This window comes from Cyclopterus lumpus, chromosome 24 (genome assembly GCF_009769545.1).
Source record: "Cyclopterus lumpus isolate fCycLum1 chromosome 24, fCycLum1.pri, whole genome shotgun sequence".
In the NCBI taxonomy this organism is placed as follows: Eukaryota; Metazoa; Chordata; class Actinopteri; order Perciformes; family Cyclopteridae; genus Cyclopterus; species Cyclopterus lumpus.
This window is the reverse complement of record NC_046989.1, coordinates 16,160,907-16,181,384: the sequence shown is the minus strand read 5'-3', so window position 1 is coordinate 16,181,384 and position 20,478 is coordinate 16,160,907. Positions and strand designations below refer to the sequence as shown.

At 40.7% G+C, this 20,478-nt stretch overlaps 3 protein-coding genes across 3 annotated transcripts in view; 2 read left to right on the top strand and 1 right to left on the bottom strand.

Moving 5' to 3' along the window:
• Positions 1–1,004, bottom strand: part of nt5dc1 (5'-nucleotidase domain containing 1) — a 48,161-nt gene extending 47,157 nt beyond the window's left edge. The window contains exon 1 of the mRNA XM_034527392.1: positions 573–1,004. Coding sequence (XP_034383283.1) covers positions 573–665 — 93 coding nt within the window. The 5' untranslated portion in view covers positions 666–1,004. The remainder of the gene's footprint in view (positions 1–572) is intronic.
• On the top strand, positions 918–8,426 carry LOC117727757 (poly(A) polymerase type 3-like). Its single transcript, XM_034528191.1, has 18 exons — positions 918–1,012; positions 2,806–2,985; positions 3,137–3,203; positions 3,321–3,402; positions 3,521–3,630; positions 3,741–3,794; positions 3,900–4,011; positions 4,107–4,196; positions 4,412–4,550; positions 4,850–4,922; positions 5,049–5,160; positions 5,367–5,451; positions 6,737–6,790; positions 6,955–7,074; positions 7,269–7,375; positions 7,477–7,589; positions 7,829–8,119; positions 8,241–8,426. Exons 1-18 carry the CDS (start codon positions 918–920, stop codon positions 8,424–8,426), a joined length of 2,070 nt encoding a protein of 689 aa, XP_034384082.1.
• A 2,700-nt stretch (positions 8,427–11,126) lies between these two features.
• Positions 11,127–20,436, top strand: mpv17 (mitochondrial inner membrane protein MPV17). The gene is made up of 8 exons (XM_034527396.1): positions 11,127–11,267; positions 11,830–11,925; positions 14,372–14,487; positions 15,394–15,486; positions 16,488–16,583; positions 19,141–19,173; positions 19,306–19,358; positions 19,670–20,436. Exons 2-8 carry the CDS (start codon positions 11,853–11,855, stop codon positions 19,737–19,739), a joined length of 534 nt encoding a protein of 177 aa, XP_034383287.1. The 5' UTR covers positions 11,127–11,267; positions 11,830–11,852; the 3' UTR covers positions 19,740–20,436.
• Positions 20,437–20,478: the final 42 nt, after the last annotated feature.

Genomic DNA, 20,478 nt, shown 5'->3' with positions numbered 1-20,478 from the left:
TCATAATAGTGGAGAATTGGATTTCTTTATTGGGCCACCCATTTAGTGTCCCCTATTCTAGGCACTGGCATGGGACAAGAGAACGCATACATGAACTCCAGGCCTGATGAACCAGGCCATAATGATTGGCTGGGAATTCAACCGTAATGTAGGTTCGGTCACTCGGTGACACATAATCCAGCTGTGATCGACTGTAGCTCCTAACGGTCGCACTCGTGCAGTATGACATGAGTCAGATACATGGATGTTCGCCGCCGACGTTCAACCTGTGAGTCACGCAGAGAGACTGCAGCATCAGGAGCACCGAACCCCCCGCGTGCACACATTCCTCTCCACGCAGCCACGAACCGCACCAACAAGGGCTTTCTCAACACGATGTGTTCGTGCAGGGAAACCCGTATTGGCACGGAGACCGGAGAGCGTATTGACGGCTGCGAGCTATTTTTAATACAGATGTGTTGCGGATCGAAGAGTCACGGCCACCGTATGATTATGTATCGGAGCTAGCTGCACGCGCTATACACACACACACACACACACACACACACACACAGAAACACAAACACGCTCACCCTGGAGGTCTCCTTCAGATGGTAGCGGCAGAGCGTGTGGTCCAGGTCGAAGCCGATAACATCACTGTCCGACAGGCTGAAGTATTCGCTCATTGTAGCAGACGCCGGGGGAACTGCAGGGGGAAGCGCTCCGGAGCCGCGCGTTACCGTGCACACATTAACTTGTGCACAACACCACTAACGTGTCAATGTCACTGACTGACTGCGGCTCGTTGCCTAGCGCTGCTCAGCCTTCCGCCTTGCGGTAACGCGAGAAACAAATTCACCGGAACCGTTTTTTGTTGTTGTTTTTTTTCCTTCCCAAAACCCGAATCGATTACCGGTGAACGTTAGTAAGTTGCCTCTATGAGAGGACAAGTTAAAGTCCTGTGTGCCAGAAGAAGGCGGCAGAGAGGCGAGTGCAGGAGCGTGCGGCGCTTCCGGGTGTGGAGCGAAAAACCGTAACGCGCGGTGTACGTGCGCAAGATGAATTTGAAAAGCGCATGAATTTACGCACGGCTGGGGAAAAAAGAACAGCTCTGAGGCCCTGGGGCCAATACCAGCAGCTAGGCCCCCATGCATTTATAATTAAAACAATCTGTACAAGTACTACATTGACATTAGCATTCAAATATTATAGGAGCCATAGTGACATTCATACAAACATTTACACTAAGTGATACACATTATTGTTGTGACGCTGTTTGATACGTGTGACCTTGCAATGCCAAATAAACCAATCTTATAGCAAACCAATGAACCACAAATATAAATGGTTAAAAATATATAGAATAAAATAAGCAATAAAGCAAAACAAACAACAACTGACCACTGGTATGCAATGCCCATTTTGTAACCTGATGCCTATATTTTATAAACCTGAAACTTCAGGACGTTTTCACATTTCTAATCATTTACAGTTACAGTTGGACCAAGATTGAGAGAGTGGACTAAAACTCTGAAAGGTCAAATCTACTCCTCATTCCCTACGTCTGTCTTTGAGAAAGAGACTTTAGTAAAGAAACAGACTTTAAGACATTATTTTCTTCATAATCTAAGCTAATCCATATGTGTTTATGTGTTGTACATTTTACAAAGGTTTTGAATTGAAATAGAGATTATCACAGCAATAAAAAAAATTTTGTCAGCATAACTCCTGCTTCAGGATAATTTAATTTCACATAATAGCATACACGTTGATGGTTCTGGGTAAACTACTCTCATAATCACATACCACAGATGTCCAAACTTAATAATTTAAATATGGTAAAGTTTTTGCCATAGCAAGATTCACTGTCTCTAGTCAACCCAAATCCCAAAGTTTAGGATATCTGTGATTCTTAGTTGCAAAAACAGGGATGAATTATTCGTGCATATCTTATCTTCTTTCTTTTTATTTGATTTACTAAATTTGTTTGTATAGCTATACAGTTAAGATATGGCTCATGTAAACAAGTGGTAGAGGTCTCAAATTGAGCCTTATCAAAATGAGCACATGTTTCGCTGAATTGATGTCATTAAGAAAATGGTAAAATAGTATGGGAGCCCTTGGCTTCGAGGTATAAGGGCATAGTTTTCTCATAACAACTGAATTTTTAAAAAATGCTTTAGACTTTCCAATCAGCTGCTTGGGAATACAAGTCAAACTGTTTGGATGCATCTGTATTTTTTTACTTTGTATTTTGATTCTGTGCTATACATTTAGATATAGCTTTGTTTCGAGAAGCGACGAACGTTACTTTAGAGCGCCAGTTCTGAACCCCCCGAGGAAGAGACCTACACTACTTTCACTTCGTTTTACCCAGAGAGAGAAAGTATAGCTGAAACAAACAAATCATTTCTTTCCAGCAACAATGTCTACTTAGTGAGTACTTTTGTCGTGTATTTGTACTCGCTTTTTCAAAGAGTTAAGCTAGGCTAATGGCTAAGTCTCTTTCTAGTTTGTTATAACCTGTGATTTTGTAAATGTTTTGAACTGCTATAGTTACCTAGCATATGATAATAGTAATGTAACATTACGTAGTTGACACGTTTTCTTTTTCTTTTTTCCTTTGCACAATTGGAGTCTTAACTCAAGTCAATTTATTTTTAGCCCACCTGTCAACCAATGTTACTTTGAAATAGCTGTGTGCGTGTGCGTTTGCTTGTGCGTGCGCGTGTGTGTGTGTGTGTGTTGTATGAAGAAATACTTTGTGTTGTGTCTGTGACTGTTGTATGACTGTTGCACTAACATGCAAAATGTCCCCCTTTAAAGTCGGTTGAAGAGCACAGCGGGCTCATCCCAAGCCCCCCAGCTGATCCCGCAGCAGTACGGGATCGGCCCTCCCATCAACCAGGATCAGCCCACAGAGGAAGACCTGGTCTGGACCAAACAGCTGATTGAGATGCTGAACACATGCGAGTTGTTCAATGATGAGGTGGAGCTGCAGCACAGGTATGAGCTATCTTTTTCATTATTTTCATATTGTAATTATCGGGGCTTGGAGCGGTAATAGGTGGGGGGAAAAAAACATTTTAGATTTTAAATTGTTTAACATTTTTGTAGAGATAACATTTGATCATGCTCTTTATGTTTTATTTTGCAGGGAGAAGGTTGTGAAACAGCTGGAATCCCTCTTTGAGGAGTGGATCATGGAAATATGTGAAAAACTGGTAAGACCATCTATCTTTATCTGTATTGTTGTCGAGCAAGGTATTTCACATATGACACCGGAAACATGTTTTTGCACAGATGATACCTTTATAAGTTTACTTTTTGGGGTGTTTTAGAACTTACCTGATTACGTGACAGAAAAAGTTAGAGTCAAGTTTCTACCATTCGGCTCCTATCATCTGGGAGTTGACTCCAAAGGTAAGTCGGCAGTTTCTTTCCTCAACTGTGAGAGCATGTGAAGTCGTACACGGGCAAGATGGCGGCTTGGAGCATTTTAAAAGATTTCCCCTCATTTGAGTCTGTGTTGTTATTACAGGCGCTGATATCGACGCCCTTTGCGTTGGCACCAGATTCGTCGAGAGAAAAGACTTCTTCACCTCTTTCTTTGAGAAGCTGAAAGCTCAGAAAGAGGTCAAAAACATATGGGTTAGTCCATAATCTGATGTATTGCTATTGCTGTTTATTTATTAATTATTTAAGACAAAGAGCTTTTTTTCCTCCCCGTTGCATGTGACTGACAATATTGTTGTCTTTAGGCCATTCAACATGCATTTGTCCCCATCATCAAAATGTCATATGATGGAATTGAGGTAAGAGGAAAAGAAAGTGAACGCCCTACTGTGCAGCGTCCCTCTATTCCAGATGTGTTTGCATGTGTCTTGATCTTTGTTTCCGGCATTCCTGTTATTTCCTAGATCGACTTAGTCTTTGCCCGATTGTTACGCGAAAGCGTCCCAGACATTCTGGATCTTCAAAACAACTCCTGGCTGAAGGAGATCGACAAAGAGTCCATCTTGAGTGTCAATGGTGATTGAAGAAACACAACTGTGGTGTTGCCGTCTTGACAGCTGAACTACTTGTGTGGCTGTTTCTTCATCTTTTCCTCATTGTGTCGTTTGTAGGCTACAGAGTTACTGCAGCGATCCTGAGGTCTGTGCCGAACATCCACAACTTTAGACTGGCTTTGAGAGCCATCAAGCTGTGGGCCAAACGTGAGTTCCACACGCACTCGACTAGTTCAGCTTGCTAGTCGGTTTTTATGTAATATACTAATTGTATTCATGTCCCCCTTATATACAATATAATACAATATTTAATACATTTAAAGTTTGCAGTGTAAATTAGAGCAGGCTGTTGTTCACGTTTGGTCATATAGTGCACTGGGTCTTAACTTTCTTTTCTTTCTCACCCTCTTATTTTTCTTCAGGTCGAAACATTTACTCCAGCAAGCTGGGCTTCTTGGGAGGTGTGTCGTGGGCCATACTGGTGGCCAGAATCTGCCAAGTGTACCTGAACGCCACAGCGTCCACCCTGGTCATCAAATTTTTTAAAGTTTACAGCCTGTGGTGAGCTTCTAAATGTGAAAAGAAACAACATGGAATTGGGTTAACTAAAAGTCACGTGGCGCTGAGATCCACTGTTGGCTCACCTTACGGGAACACGAGTGGCTCTAGTTTATGCCTTGACTGCCCATTTGAGCTTGTTAAACAAACAGCAATTTGTGAGCACACAATTTGATGTGCGGCCAGTTTAATATCAACTGGAACGACTTAAAATGCATGTTTAGATCTTCCACTCTGTATATGTAGCTGCGTGTGAATGCGTTGTAAAAGTTGCAGATGAAAATCTTGTCTTTTGGCTTCAGGGATTGGCCTCTCCCGATTGAGTTGAAGCGTCCGGAGAGCTGCGACTTAGACCTTCCTGTTTGGAATCCCACGGTAAGGCCTCAGGCAGGATTTGTAATCGGTATTTTTATGCTGCGATTGTAGAGCCATGTCGGTCAACACGTTATTGAATTTGCTTAAAAGCACACGAGTAAGTGCTGCGTTCTTCTGCATGTCCAGGTTAATCAAAATGACCTGATGCCCATCATCACCCCGGTGTACCCGCAGCAGAACACGGCATTCAACGTGTCTCCCTCCACCCTGGTCATCATGACGGAGGAGATCCAACGGGGTGAGTAAACACTCGGCTGACGTCCACTAAATCCCCACAGTGCACTGACAACATCTCAGACCTTTCCTCTTTGCTCTAATGCGTACAGTACCAAGAGAACTATTATATACATATATAAGAATATGACAAGGGGTTAAATTCTGTGCACAAAGATGTGAATTTGTTTGATTCTGACTTTAACAAGCTGTCCCCTTCCTCATTCACAGGCTTTGCCATCACTGAAAATATACAAAAGAAGAAAGCGGACTGGTCCAAACTGTTTGGAGCATCAAACTTTTTAAAGAAATACCAGTATGTATTAAGCTGCCTCAAGATGAAAATGTGGATTGCCATACACAGAATATACTCAGATATATACATAGCACTTCATTTTCACCCATTTTGTTTGCAATTGATATTTATATTTTTATTTCATTATTATTATTATTGATTATATATATGCTAATCAACCATAATGCCTTAAAGAGCTGTATAGCTGATGTTTTATGTTGTTTATCTCCCAATAAAGATATGTATATGTATGTACAAAAAAAGAAAGAAAGCCCTGTGAAAACTCTCACACGGTGCACTATTTATGTTCTGAACCACATGTCTGACTCTGAATTATTATTATTATTATTTATACATAATGCGTGAATTGTTGTTGAAGTACGCCGTCTGTACGCTGCTTACTCTTTGTACATAACATAATGTACAGTAACTGGTATGCTTTGGTTGTTGTAACTTAACTTGGATGTCAAATGCCTGTTGTGTAACGACTATGCAAAATGGATGTTTGAAATTTGCTGTAATTATTATTTGTGATTGTTGCAACTGATATGAGTTTGTACTTAATGTTAATTGTCGAATTCTCGTCTCTTATTGAGGGTGCAAGCGGAGATTAGTTATGCTCCAGTTTTAACTGAAAGTGTCGACCACGTTTTGTTCCAGTAGATCATCTATTTGTCTCTTTATGGATTTTATTTGAACCTTTCAACCCTCAATAAGCCGTACTACATTGAATTTAAGAGTTGAGTGCTGATTGTTTTAACGATGCACAAACCTGGTTTTGCTGTTTGTTATCAATTCAAAAACATGGACTGAAGCGTGTTCAGTGGATTTAAGAAGCTGTTAAAAGCCTTTTGTCTCTCTTTAATTTGTTGTTTCAGCAGTTTCTGTTATTTATTGTCTCCTGTTTTAATAAATCAACTCTGTGTTCTGATCTCTCTTTTTATTTTATTGTCCACTCTTTATAATCCTTTGTCTTAATTTGGCTGATGACGTAGAAACCAGCTCGAGTAAGAACTCGTGTTGTTGTTGTTGTTGTTGTTGTTCTACATGACGTGCACAAACGCAGACTCATCACAAGAGCCACTTAGCAGAGGTTTTGTCTTTTAATGTTCAGGCTGATATATGATGAACATCTTTGTGTAGTGATGATACATACACATTGTGCTGCAGCTTGACCTGTTTTTAATAAGGTTTGATCAGAGAGTGCACTATTTGTGAAAAAGGACATAATACGAGCAGTAAGATCTGTGTACGATACTCAGTGCTGTAACGTCTGTTGCCACCGTTCTGTCTCTTTCGTTTCTAGGCATTTCATCCAGTTGCAAGCTTCCTCGGCCACAGAGAAGCAGCATCTCGAATGGTGAGCACACAGAGCAGAGAAAAAGGAGAAGCCAAGTTTAGGGAAAACCGGGGGCCCACGTCTGGATTTTTTGTCTGCAATCTCAACAATGTCAATATTCTATTTCCACCTACTGTCGTGCTTTCCCGAAGATTAGGCTTTTTCCTCCCCCCCACTCTTCTCAGGGTTGGCCTGGTGGAGTCAAAAATACGACTCCTGGTCAGAATGCTGGAAAGAAAGCCGTGCGTTAACCGGGCCCACGTTAACCTCCAGTCCTTCTCTGGATCCAGCGAGCTCAATCACAAGTACGGACACGTGATTTGGGGGTTATATTTCAATTGTGGCGGGCAGATTCTCTTGTGTATAAGTCCTGATGAGAATAACATCACTTTCTAATTTCTATTCGTGTCCTCATGGTATATATTTACTTTCAGTGCTGCAGTGTTAGAACTGGCTTGTTGTTTTGGTCGTTAATGTGTTTACTGTATTAATGTTTCAGAGAGAGAAAGATCACAAAGTGGCTGATTGGACTGGACTTCAATGTGAAGGGGTCTAATAACCTGAAAAAAGACCTGACCTGCTCCCTCATGTCCTTCTCTGATACACGTATGTTTTAAAAAAAAATCTTTTTATAGATCTAAATCCAATAGAAATAAAGCGACGTTGTGTGTTATTCTAAATCGTACTTGCATGCTGTGCTGTTTCAGTCTACAGTCTGGCAAAACGCTGCCAGGTCTACAAAGAGGGGATGACCATTTCGGCCACGTACATGGCCGAGGACAACCTCTGCTGGGAGGCGCCGGGCGAACTATTCCAAAAGGTTTTTGTTCCAAAACGAAAGCCCCCTCACACACACACACACACACACACACACACACACACACACACACACACACAAATACAGTCATGAGAGGGGTGTCCATCTACGCATCGACTAAAAAGAAACCTTGATTTTACTCTAACATGCCTGGTACTTGTGGGAAAATGTAATCCAAGAAGAATTGCATCAACTAGACCCATGTTAAAACAAAAAAACACAATTTTCCTTGTTCTCTACAGGTATCGGCATTAGCTGCTCACTGCTCCGCCGTCCAGGCGTCCACGTCCAGCCAACCTGCTGCAACCTCCCCCGCTCCACGGGACACGAGGAGACATTGTTCTACCCACCCAGAGGCCTCATCCAAGAGATTCAAGTCTGGCGAGGAGCCAACAACCCAAGGCCCCGGCTCTAATGAGTCCTCGGGCTTCTCCGTCAGCGTGAGTCCGTCTCAGAGTGTGAGCCAAGCGAGCATCGACAGACCCGGCACTCCTGAGCCCGAGAACACAAGCGAGCGAGTCAAAATCGACCAGGTATGTTAACACCGTCTTGGAAAAGGTGTGCTGTTAAGTTGACATCTGAAGATGTATTCATATTTGAGAGACTTACCTCACCGTCCGTCCCCCCCATGTCCCCCCCCCCCCCACATCTCAGAATCTGCCCACTGCTGAGCTGTTGGACCTGCCCTCCGTCCTCACCAGGCCTGCTGCAGCCGTGAAACGGGCCATCAGGATTCAACTCCTCATGTACGCGCACAGAATTAGGAACCGCGACTTCTCCGTGACACGTGTACATCAGATCCTAGTTCTCCCGGTGCGAGTAGATCACTGGGAATGTTGATAGTTTTGAAACTCGCTGGTTCCAACGATGACCACGTCGAGGTTGTACTAACAAGAAATAGTCATAGTGTGTGGTAGCTTATCTCTTTCTACATACCATTGTTATGGCACAAAGGGTGTTACATGCTACTCAAGAACATGTACATCTTAACATCCTTTTATCTCCTCATATCTCTCACAGCAAGTGTGATTGAGTCAGCTGCGGACCAGGAGGGACAACTGCATCCTCCCCCTCCATCACCAACCGATGTATTTCGTTGCGTTGTGCACAAAAAACATGAAATAAAAAATGGAATTACCACCTCTACCACATATCAAATGTGTTAAAAAAAAAACCACACGTTAAAAACCTTCCAGAGTTATGGAAGAGGCCAGACGTGATGTCAAAGCGACCTTGACCTTTGACATTTTTCTGTAATATTTGAGCTGGTCGGGCGATGTCATCCTCCCTGATGGAAAACTTGAAGACATTTATTCCACTTTTAAATAAAGCTTCATGAATATGATAGGATTTACATCTAGGGGAAAACAGATGTAGTGCAAACATTTGCAGATGTGGCAGAATATTAATCATGCCATTGTAATTCAGTTGTTTTGGTGTCGTTCAACAACACACACATACTTTCAATGCAACCACAACATTGTTTGCAATATGCTTCACAAGAATAACTTGAACAGACTTTAGGACAGCAACAAAACAAAAACTCTGAAGACAAAAGCTGACAACAGCTGATGTAAACAAATGTGTTTTCTCCTGCTAAACTTGTATGGAAACATGAGCCGTCTCTTGTCTCCTGGACAATTGTGAGTCTCAGTCTTGTAAGTAAGAAGTAGAGTGACCTGGCAGAAAGTATCCAGAAAGATAGACAGATTTGTTTAATGTTTTATTTGTAAAATGTATCCTGATCTAATAAAAGATTATCACATGGAAGGATCATAAACTTATTTAATATTCCCCATCCGATATAACAGTTAAAGCTGACGTTCAAGTGTAAATGTTCCCCAAGAACTGTGTGCTGAAACATCCGGACACCAAAACAAAGAAAGTTCCATTCCTTCAAAGCTTCCGCAGTGGAACCCCCAGAGTTGTTGTGTTGATGTGGTCACCTGTGACTTTCTTCAGTCACATTGACATTTCAACATTTTTATTATCTCTCAAGGTAAATTGTCTTTCATTAAATCTCACCTTTGAGGTTATTCTCAATTTCAAATAAAGTTACGATTACATTTAGCAGTGGTTTGGTTTGTCCATTAAAGGCCAGTTTTAATTATTGTCAGTTAATAAAGCTGCCTGGCAGGTCCTGGCTCTAAAGCCAAGACAAAAGAGAGGAGATGCAGATTCAAGGCAAGCAATAGAGCCATTTATTGTAAATAAGGCAGGTGGCAATAAACCCCAAAACAACTAAGGAATGATGGGACGGGATAATAATCAGTAAAATCAGTGGTGTATGTGGGTGTCTGCATGAGGGCTGAGTGCGGTGTGAGAACTAGATGTTGCATGGATGGAAACAAATCAATAATTAACTGGCGCAAAGAGAGAGAGATCTGGCTGTCAGAGAGGCGGAGCTTTATACGGAGAGCACCGGGCCCAGGTGCTTCCAACTAGGGCGATCAACACCTCAAGGTACCTGTTGCATTGATTCATTAAAGACAGACAAGCGAGGGAAGTCACACTGCCAATGCTCAAGAAAAGGAAGGTGATATCTCCTTCGTGGCACTTCAACTGAGTGGATAAAAACAGGGTGGGGCTCTTCGAGGTCAGATTTCTTGTGGCCCCTCTCTTCAGAAAGCAGGGTTGGAGGAGATGATACCAGTGGTCCCAGCTTGAACATAGTACAACTAATCTAAAGCCAATCATAGATCTTTTTTGTTGTAAGCTATGTGGAGAACATTTCCGCCACAGGAGGGTTATTAAGGATGCATGTTCAATCACATGAAAAAAAGAATTAGCTTTCTTCAAACCATCTCCTGTCTTCAGAGTTAATGCGCACTTTTCAAGAGACCAGACAATTGCCATTAAGCTTACTGGAGCGTTTTACCTTTTGGCCATTGGTCACATGTTATACATACATCTTTTCCATCAGTGATTTTGTTTGAATCATTTTTGTACAGAATAATATGTATGAATCCTGTACCGGGGTTTACCACAAGAGGGCAGCAGATTTCAATAACCTTTTGTTTACAGCGGATGTGACACACACTGCAGCCTTAATGCTGCCTTCTGGGATTCTAGGAAATAATAGCGTTGACTCTGTATGCTACACATTTAGGAGCAAGAGCAGAGCTAAAAGGAAAAAGCTAGAGTATATTTTTTTTAATTGAAGTTTAATGAAGTGGCCGTTACGTTTTTATTCAATATGTTGTCACTGCAATTTGTAAAAGACCATTGTAAACTATCTGCAGGTGTATTATGCTTAGTATGAGCGTGTAAAGGAATATGCTTTCATCTAAATCTTATATTACGACATAGGTTATATTTTTGGGATTCTCGCATAGAACATTTCAATAAGTTTGTGCTAGATTTTAAAAGACATTTTTAGCAGAAATAGATTTATATTCAGCCTCAACACAAATTAGCTGAGAGCCTCCCAATTTAAATCCCTGATATAATTTACAACTAAGTGAATGTGTCTGTCTGCATGACTTGTGTCACCTTTTAACAGTAACACTCAAAAGTCGGAGCTGATGAAGACACGTGAACACATCACCAGCAGCTCACGCTGCGGAGCCGGGCTCACGTGCACCTTTGACTTAACTTGGTTTACTGTAATGTAGTGAGTATTATTAACACACGTCGAAGTTGTGTTACGTGCAGTGATAGTGTGTTTGTGAGCAGTAGCAGGTCAGTTGTCTCACCTTCATGTTCTTTCACGACACTAATATAATAAGTTTATTTATTCACAAGTTGTTGCAGACTTTAAGCTAGTTAGCAACCTGACGCAGGCAACGTTAATTAAGACGCGACACCAAAGCTGCTGCTAATGTTTACGTGTGACATCGGCTTCATCCGGGAAGAGACTGGACGCGAAGCCGAACCGAGTTCCAAAATGCGACAATTTAAAGTCGTCTTGGTTGTTTCGTTGTTGTTTTGTTTCTTATCACAACCTGTTTAATGGTGTAACTTAAATATTTGAAGCCACTCTTCAATTCGGCTTTGACAGAATATCCTCAGAGGAAACAGCTTAATTAAAAAATAACTTTATTTCATCTTTTCATCCGGTGGAGTCTGTTAGCGAGCAGTTTTTACTACTTTTAACTACTCGACAAGCCGGTAATTGACAATATCCCGGAGCTCATTAGCGGGGTCGGCTGGTTTTGAGTCGCGCTGCTTGCCTGACGGTGCCTGACTAGAAAAATGCATAACTAGAAAAATCACGTTTTTGCAGCATCCTTTTTTTTTGCAGCATTCTTCTTCCTAGGAGGGAGAATGGCAGGCCTGTGGAGATCTTACCAAGTCTTGATGACCAAATACCCCTGGACAGTCCAGTTGGTGACCGCTGGTACGAATAACTCCTCCTTACATGCTGCAGATAGACTGCCTACCTAAAGTACCAAAAGTAATGCTAGATATCATAACAATGGATTATAATGGTGTATGCAGTCACTGTTACCATGTTAAACAGTAAGTAATTCATATGTTGTTGTAGTGGGGGTAGAAGTAAAAGGAGCAGAAAATAGAAATACTCCAGTAGACTACGAGTACCAAAATGTAGTTACTGAAGATGCAAATACATTGTATGCATTATATATTCCACACTAAGTTATCTTGGTCAATTAAGAGGTACAGACATGTTATTTCTCCCACTTGAGACCCCTTTTGGATCTGAGATACAGGAAAGTAAGTGGTGGCTGAATCAGGGGCCTTCACATTTTAACTGCTGGACCTTTGCACCAGTTTCAGAGTCAACAAAGAGAGGGCTTTGAACTTATTGACCACTTTTTTTTGGTGTGTGTGCCATATCACTGTCTGCTTTGAGACTGAAGTGGCTGTTTTATAAAATGAAATATTTAGAAAATGCAAAACTCTTGTTGCTGATGGGACTTCCTCGCTTTGCTCCTCCTTGTAACGTCTATTTATTTAGATATTTTTTTAACTTGTGTGCGTTTGTCAATGGCGCCATAAATTTGAAATTATGGCATAACCGTATAACTACATTTTCACACTTGGAGAGTGGGATCTTTTTTTTTTGACCAAGAAATCACAGCAACTCTTGAAGTTATTTTCCTCAAGTCTGTGACATGATTGGCAACATGTTTATGTGCAGGATGCATGTCAGACCTGTTGTGTATCTATTAACCTGATGACAGTCTAACATGCTATTACTGCACAATGTAACTCTTCCTATGTCTCAAACAGCTGAGCAAATGTTTAAATGTTCATGTTTGTAAAATGGACCTTTTAGTATTTCATTGTAGTGCGGTTTAATCACCGCTAGATGGAGGCAACGCTCACCATTTGTCTGGAGCACATCATCAACCAGAGGCGATGGAGGGTCTATTTAATTATTAAATCCTACTGTTATTAGAAGTAATGTAACAAAGTACATTTAAGTACTGTACTTGAGTACAAATTTGAGGTAACACTATGAAAAATCAAATGTACTCAATAAGTTGATCACTGTGAATATGCATTATCGGTATGATCGTGAATATTAACAGAGCCTGAGGAAGAAAACATCCTACAGGAATTATAAGAAAAAAACACACACACACCTGCAATATATACAGCAGTATATGGAATTTTTTTTTTTTATTTAAAGAAAAAACTAAAAGATAAGCTAAAGCGATTCCTGTATGTATGTTTTTGATAGTTATACGCATATTTTGATGATTATCGGGATAACAACGTGAAGCGCACAAAATACACACCAAAAAAATTGAAGAAAATAGCTACTTTTTTACTGTCTTTCCTTCATCATTCATCAGTGCCCTGGGTCCAACCTCATCATAGAACTGTTGTATAATGCATCTTTAAGAAAACGTGTTTGTCTGTGAGGCGTTTGAGTATAATTTATTCTCTTTTTTTTATCCTCATAAAGTGAAGTGTTGACGGTGCTGAGTGACAGATGTGACAAAGTGTTTACTGCTCTTAAAGTTGTACAATTGACATTCTCTGTCCACCATGTCACCCTTGCTGCCTTTTATTAGTTCTCCCGTGACATTTTAAAGAAAAGGTTAGCTCTTGTTCAGCTGGCTCTGTGTTAGGGTGGTACGTGGGGACTAGAGCTGGTATCCGCCAGCATTTAATGAGTCAGGGCGTAAATAAATACAGATACAAATACAGCAGACACTTATTCCCATAGTATTTTGGCTTGTGCTGCACTATTCTTAAAAATGTTATCGTCATTGTGGTGTACACTTGTGCGATAAACAGTGAAAGTCTGCGCTCTTGCACTCTGGTTTCTTTTTATTTGAGTCTGCTGAAAGTATGTTGGCAGAAAACTGAACTTTAAAATGTAACTACCCTTTTAAAAAACATTTTTTATTGGTTCCTTTTTGTGCTCCGTTCAATATTAATTTTGTTTAACAAAAGAATGTTGGGAATCATTTTCTTTCCTTTTTTTTGTTCAACAGGTAACTTGCTGTATTTTAGCTGTAGCCTTTTCTCAAAGCGGCAGAACTGAGTACACTTTAACATTTTATTTTAATATTGTTTTTGTGATCTAGAATCTAAGCCCATATTTTCCTTATATCGTGCAGCTCTAATTTTGATTGTGATATGTCTACACTAGTGTGTGTGTATATGTACTGTATGTCCGTGTTGAAATTTTCCACAGTAACTGACATGAACAGTTCTTTTTGACTGCTTATATTTATGGTCTAAAAAAGATGTCAATACCGATTCTCTTGTCGCTGCAGAGAAAATATACACAAAATATAAAACTGCATTTAACTATTTTCACCACCGTGCTCAGACACAGCATCTGTCCCCTGTTTGTCCTCCAGGGTCTCTGGTGGGTGTCGGTGATGTCATCTCCCAACAGCTGATCGAGAGAAGAGGATTGGCTCATCACAACGTGCGGCGCACGGCCAAGATGATGAGCATTGGCTTTTTTTTTGTGGTAAGTGTCCCCATGACTCTTGTACACAGGAATAAAAGAAAAAATTCAAACATGTGAGTGTGGCAAGTTTTTGTGATCATTTGATTTATTCAGTCACAAACGGCGTACATGAAGTAACACGCTAGTACACAAGTTCTCTAAACAAGGAAAAATACAAATTAAGTTCCCTGCTCACAGCGGCAATACCTAATGATTTAAAAAAAATATCATATCTCCTTTAATTATTTAATATCTAAAATATTACATTTAGCTGACTCTTTTATCCAAAGCGACTTACAATCACACAGCTACAGGGAGCAATTTGTGATTAAGTGTCTTACTCAAGGACACATAGTTGACAGGCCGTGAGCGGGGACAGCTTACATGCATGTTACATCCATGTTGCACAGCGGTCCCTCGTGCCTTTTGTATGTTTGTGAATTCACTCACTTCAAGTCCCGTGACAGCTGCATTATTTATTTCGACGTCGGCAACGTTTATTTATATTCACATCTTATTTATTTATATTCACGTCTTTTGTTCGACCAATCGGCTGCCTCGCCCTCGTGAATTATAGAGAGCAGACGTATAGACGTTTGTCTTGAAGGTGGCTCTTCAAATCTCACACATGATTTGTGTCGCATCAAGGGACGTTTTGCTCTTTCATCTGGAAAGTGACAACTGTCTCATAACTCAAACATGTATTGTTTTTTTCCTGACATGAATAATATACATTTAGCTGAATCTGCAGTCCGCATGAAGATGCTAAAGTTCAGGGAGCGACGCGATGGCCAGAAAACCACCCATGTTTCTTTAGTATGGTGGTTTAGTGGAGTGTTTCCCAAACAACGATGTATTACAAACACATTGAGAGCTACAGAGGAGGCTCCATTAATCCTTGTGTCTTCTGTGTGTTTTACATCAAAGGGTCCAGTGATCGGCAGCTGGTACAAAGTTTTGGACCGCCTGGTGGTTGGAGGAACAAAGAGTGTCGCCATGAAGAAAATGCTGGTTGACCAGGTGAGAAAAGCCTCCCTCTCTTCTTCTACTTGTTGCTGTTCATGGCTCCCACGGGTCCTTGAAGTTTGAAGGCCTTAAATAAAATAGACATATTTGTGTAAGAATAGAAATGTAAGTTAAACGTTCTCTGTGAGCTTCTGTGAAAGTTCTCACTCTGGTAACAGTGTTCAGTTTCTAAACGAAGTTGTGTCTGAACCTTGACTTTGAGGGAATTGGGGGCGTGGAACGTTGTTGAATTTCGATATTTCGATATTTAAAGTGGTTTCAGCAAGCAAAGAAACATAGTGGGTACTAGCTCAGTGATCCCTCCTCCACGCCATACACAGTGATACGGGGGTGGTGGGTCTTCCGCTCATTGATTGTGCCTAACAGGGTGGATGAGGCCGGACCACAGGGAGACAATTTCTTCAGATCAGGCTGACAGACGTCTCTTTGTCGCGCTGACGGGAAGGAACTGTCAATCCTGTCATAGAGGGCTGTACAGTTTTGCCGTCGTGCTCCCATCCTAAAAAGTAATGTACGAAGATGGATTCGGAAACTCATTCCCCATCAAGCGTCCAATGATAGGGAAGCAGTGCGACCCCTCGTCCAAAAAAAAGAAAGAAACACCGCTGTGAAAACGTGCCATCAAGTCTTTATTTTCCTTAATGCGGGTGGAGATGTGTCGCAATAATCGTATACACAAATTACACAGCCTTTAATAAAATGTCCTTTTGAATTTTTAAATAATTACCAAATACAGATTTCACAAAGCGACAGGCAAGAAGTAACTCTTAGAAACCGCAGGAATGTTCAAGCTACTCATTCAAAGAGTCGAATTGAGTTAACATTAGTCTTTTTAGTTCTGGATGTACAACAAGTTGTAACTCTCTCATTCCCATGTAACATAACCTACCGATCAATAGAATTTAGTGTTACCACTTAAGTAGATTTTCTTTGTTTGTTTTTTCCCTCTTTACTTTGTGAAGTTGACTCTCTTTCTTCGTACTTGTGCGTTGTAGTTGTGCTTCGCCCCGTGTTTCCTGGGAGCTTTCCTCTGCATCTCCGGTGCTCTGAACGGACTGACTGTGGAGGAGAACGTCACCAAGCTCAAGAGGGTGAGTTAGGCGTCAGTTAGGCGTCAGCGAGGCGTACCTTCCTCTGTCGCAGCTTTTGGTCCTCGCAGCCACAAGGTTGTGTGTGAGTTTATTGCTGCAGTGGGAATAGAATATATCTTTATTGTCCTCCGGAGTGGACAATAGGACACAACAACATGAAAGGAAAGACAAGTTGTTAGTAAAACTTTTAAATCCTTTGAACTGGCTAACATAAAACTCACTGCCAATTTCTGCCCGTCAAAAATGAGATACTCTTCGGGTCTACAAAACCAGTCCGTCGTGAAGCGCAGTCTGTATTAAATGGAGACTCCTTCATAACCTTTTTAAGTTGGTAGTGGACTCTTCTTCGTTTCTGATTTGACTCTATTTGTGTCCTGCAATTTATACCCGAGCCTTGACACAAACTGGCTGGAGATCAGTTATCTTTCTGTATGAACAGAGCCCAGGTAAATAAGAGCACACTGTATCTGACCTCCAACACCCACCTCTCATTATTATTATTATTATTAGAAACTATTTCCTGTGATGGAGGAAGCGATGGTAGAGGGGGGAGGGGGGGGACTGTGGAAATGGAGAGTGACTCATACCTTCATATATATATATATATATATATATATATATATATATATATATATATATATATATATATAAATATAGTGTGTGTATTTGTATGCCAGGACAGAGCTAGTTGTCACTTTGGTGCCGGCTGCTCAAACGTCCGACGCCGCCTTTTGCTTACCCAGCGTGCTGCTGGTCACCATCAATTATTTACAAAAGGATGCGCGTTGGACCTGAAAGGCCATCCTGGTAAAGGTCAGAAAGGACAGAAAATAAATGACCAATGTGCTCGTCACACAGAGCAGCGAGGGGATGTGAGTTGAAATACGAAATGGAGCCGCTCACTAAAACGGTTAACGTCCGACGTCGGTGCAAACGAGACTTTACCTGCTACTTTACCGTACACATGAAAATGTGGTTGAAGGGAAATGAAAGCAAATGAAATTATTCAAACAAAAAGGAAATAATTTAAATGTCACTTCCTCCGTTGAATTGGCAGCATTCTTCCAAAATCCCAGTTTGATTGACATGTTACACATGGTGTATCCTTCCATATTCATCTGAGACACTGAAAGCAGCTCAGGAACCTCTGGAAGAGGAAGGTCGCGTCTCCGGAGTGTGGGAGGGAAAAGATTTGTGACGCGTCTCTGACGGAGGCAATTTCACCTCAGGTGGCAAAGCAGCTTGTTTGGCCATAATTAGAAAACAGTTTCAACCCTGCAAAAATAAAATAAACCTGAAAAAATTAGACTGGAACATTGGCTCGTTGTTTTTATATGTCGAGACACGTGGAGGTGACCTTTTGAGGTAGACACGTGGAGGTGTACTAACAACACACACCCAAAAGTCTGCATCAGCCACCCTTTGTTTCATCATTTAGGAAAGTCAAAAGAACTTTAGCTACTTTACTCACATTTTAACTTATTTCAATACACTTGTATGTTTTATTTTCACTGCAATAATAGTGTTTATTTCTGTATTGGTGGAAATAAACTAATAAACCACTGAGAAGTGCTGTAAAGTAGTTTTTATGTACTTTTCCACTATTAAATACTTGTATACTTGGAGTTTCTTTATCTACTGCATATGTGTGGGCTATTCTATATATGTAGCTGTTAAGTAAATATTGGAGGTTTTAAAGGTTTAATACACATGGTTTTAAATATTTCAGAACCATGGACAGAGACACAGAAATGCTTTAGTTCAATGGATGGGGACAGAAGCTCTGTTCATGTTTCCATACATTATCGATCCGCTGTAGTTGATTCTACAGCGAGCAGTAAACTAAGATGTCGGACACTTAATCATCATTTTAAAGGACACCGAATATTCGATTTTCACAGAATTTGCACACAAATAAAATGGCACAGAGGGTGCACTAGTAACATGCGCCGGCCAGAAGCCATTTTTCCTCATTTAATTCTTACTTTTAAATGCAGTAATGTATCCTCGGCATGAATGGTGAAAATGAAAGGAAAATAAAAGATCTTCCATACCACAAAGTGACTCGATTATACTGTATCCACAGGGGGTGAATAGAGAAGTCGATCATTACCGATTACTCAACGATATCTTGGCCATCTGCTGATATTTTCTTTGGCTGCAAAACTTCTAAGCGGCATTGTTTCTGGAACGAAACTAACGACCAAGTGGAGTTCCAACACGTCACCATTTCTCACCTCGCCCCACACCGGTGCTTTCAACTGTTCACTGTCCACCAATGTTGGAGGGGCTGAGTCTACGACTTCAGTAGGAGGCCGGACCTTTTCAAGTTTCTTTACAGATGTTTAATATCAAAACAAACCCATTTCAATGCAGTTATGTTGCCAGTGAAACTTTGCCCCTTTTTATTCTAGGAGAACATTCAAACTCTTCTAACTAAGAGCAACTTTTAACCTTAGCTTTTCTTTTTTTTATGGCCCCTTATTTAAAAGTGACTCACAATGATAGTGATGATATAATCATTTATTTTAATTTTATTTTTTGACATTGTTCACAGGACTACACAGATGCCCTGATCTCGAATTACTACGTAAGTTTTTAGTTTTTCCCGTACGCATTGCCATTTCATTTAGACATATGGGCTTATAAAGTAACAATATATTAATATTTCACTCAACCTCATAATGTGCATTATGTTGAGTTGTATCTGTTTACGTTTCAGCTTTGGCCTCCAGTCCAGATCGCCAATTTCTACTTCATTCCACTCCACTACAGGTCAGTGTGGCTTAATTAACACACAGACAGTCGCATGTGACGTCTGAGAATCTAAACTGGCTAAATTGGCTCATCTGGCCAGCTGAAGAAGTCTTGAAAAATCTTCTATTGGCTCAGAGCTTTAGTTTCTTTAAATTAAGTTTAAGGTCCCTTAAAATGTTGTGTTTTCTTGGTGAGTATTTGTCTATGTAGTTAAACACTGATATTTTTCATCTTGTTTTTTCTCCTAAAATCATTTTTAAAAGCCCTACATCACTCTTGATGAAGTGATCGGGTGAATTTGGTCAAATTAAATGTCCCCCTGCTTGCAGGTTGGCCGTCGTCCAGGTTGTTGCTGTTACTTGGAACTCCTACCTGACCTGGAAGGCCAATAAGATGTGAGCAATCATCGCAAGTCCGGCCTGTCTTCTTGATGATGATGATGATGATGATGATTTTACACTCTTGTAGTGTTTGTGTGCGATACGGACCATTCTGGTCTAACTTACTTCGTCTGATATTTGCAATGTGTAAACTGTGTATGACTCACCTATAAAGGTCGGGAGAAAGTGCATGTCTACTCTGAATGACAAATTCACACTTGAAAGTCAAACTGGCATTTGCATACATGTCTGTGAAAGTTTGTTATTTATGGAAATAGGATTTGGCAATAGTGTGGCCACACATACGCATGGACACACACACACACACCCACTGGTTGCGGAGGAAACTTTTCTTATCCACTTAATGTTTTATTCACCACTTGAAATAATGGTGTTTGTTCCAGGTTAATGGTCTGATAATAAAGGATGTTTTTACTTCAGATTAATCTCATAATGTTGATTTTCATCTGATTTGTCTCTTTCATACTGATTTTAAGTATGTTCCACAATTTGTAATAATGTATTGTTATTGACAAACTTAGTTTGCTCCTTTTTGTCTTCCCCTGCCTCGACTGTTTTCCTCCATTTTCCACTTAACATTCTCCAGGAAAAGGAACGCGACCTGTCCTCGTGTTTCAATGTACAGGAAGTGAGCAAAGTTGTTTGTGTAGAGGCTTCTGTAAGTGAAAAAATAAATAAAATCATGGCTCTGGAAAGATTTCCTTGTTATGGTTTGTTGTATAACGCAATACTTGAAA

Bases quoted from the DNA above. Each gene is read 5' to 3' on its own strand.
- LOC117727757 (XM_034528191.1), top strand. From the start codon at position 918: ATGAGAGGACAAGTTAAAGTCCTGTGTGCCAGAAGAAGGCGGCAGAGA. The intron at 4,551-4,849 runs GTGAGCTTCTAA...TTTTGGCTTCAG, and splicing joins TTTAAAGTTTACAGCCTGTG to GGATTGGCCTCTCCCGATTG. The intron at 6,791-6,954 runs GTGAGCACACAG...CACTCTTCTCAG, and splicing joins GAGAAGCAGCATCTCGAATG to GGTTGGCCTGGTGGAGTCAA.
- mpv17 (XM_034527396.1), top strand. From the start codon at position 11,853: ATGGCAGGCCTGTGGAGATCTTACCAAGTCTTGATGACCAAATACCCC. The intron at 11,926-14,371 runs GTACGAATAACT...TTTGTCCTCCAG, and splicing joins AGTCCAGTTGGTGACCGCTG to GGTCTCTGGTGGGTGTCGGT. The intron at 19,174-19,305 runs GTAAGTTTTTAG...TTTACGTTTCAG, and splicing joins CCCTGATCTCGAATTACTAC to CTTTGGCCTCCAGTCCAGAT.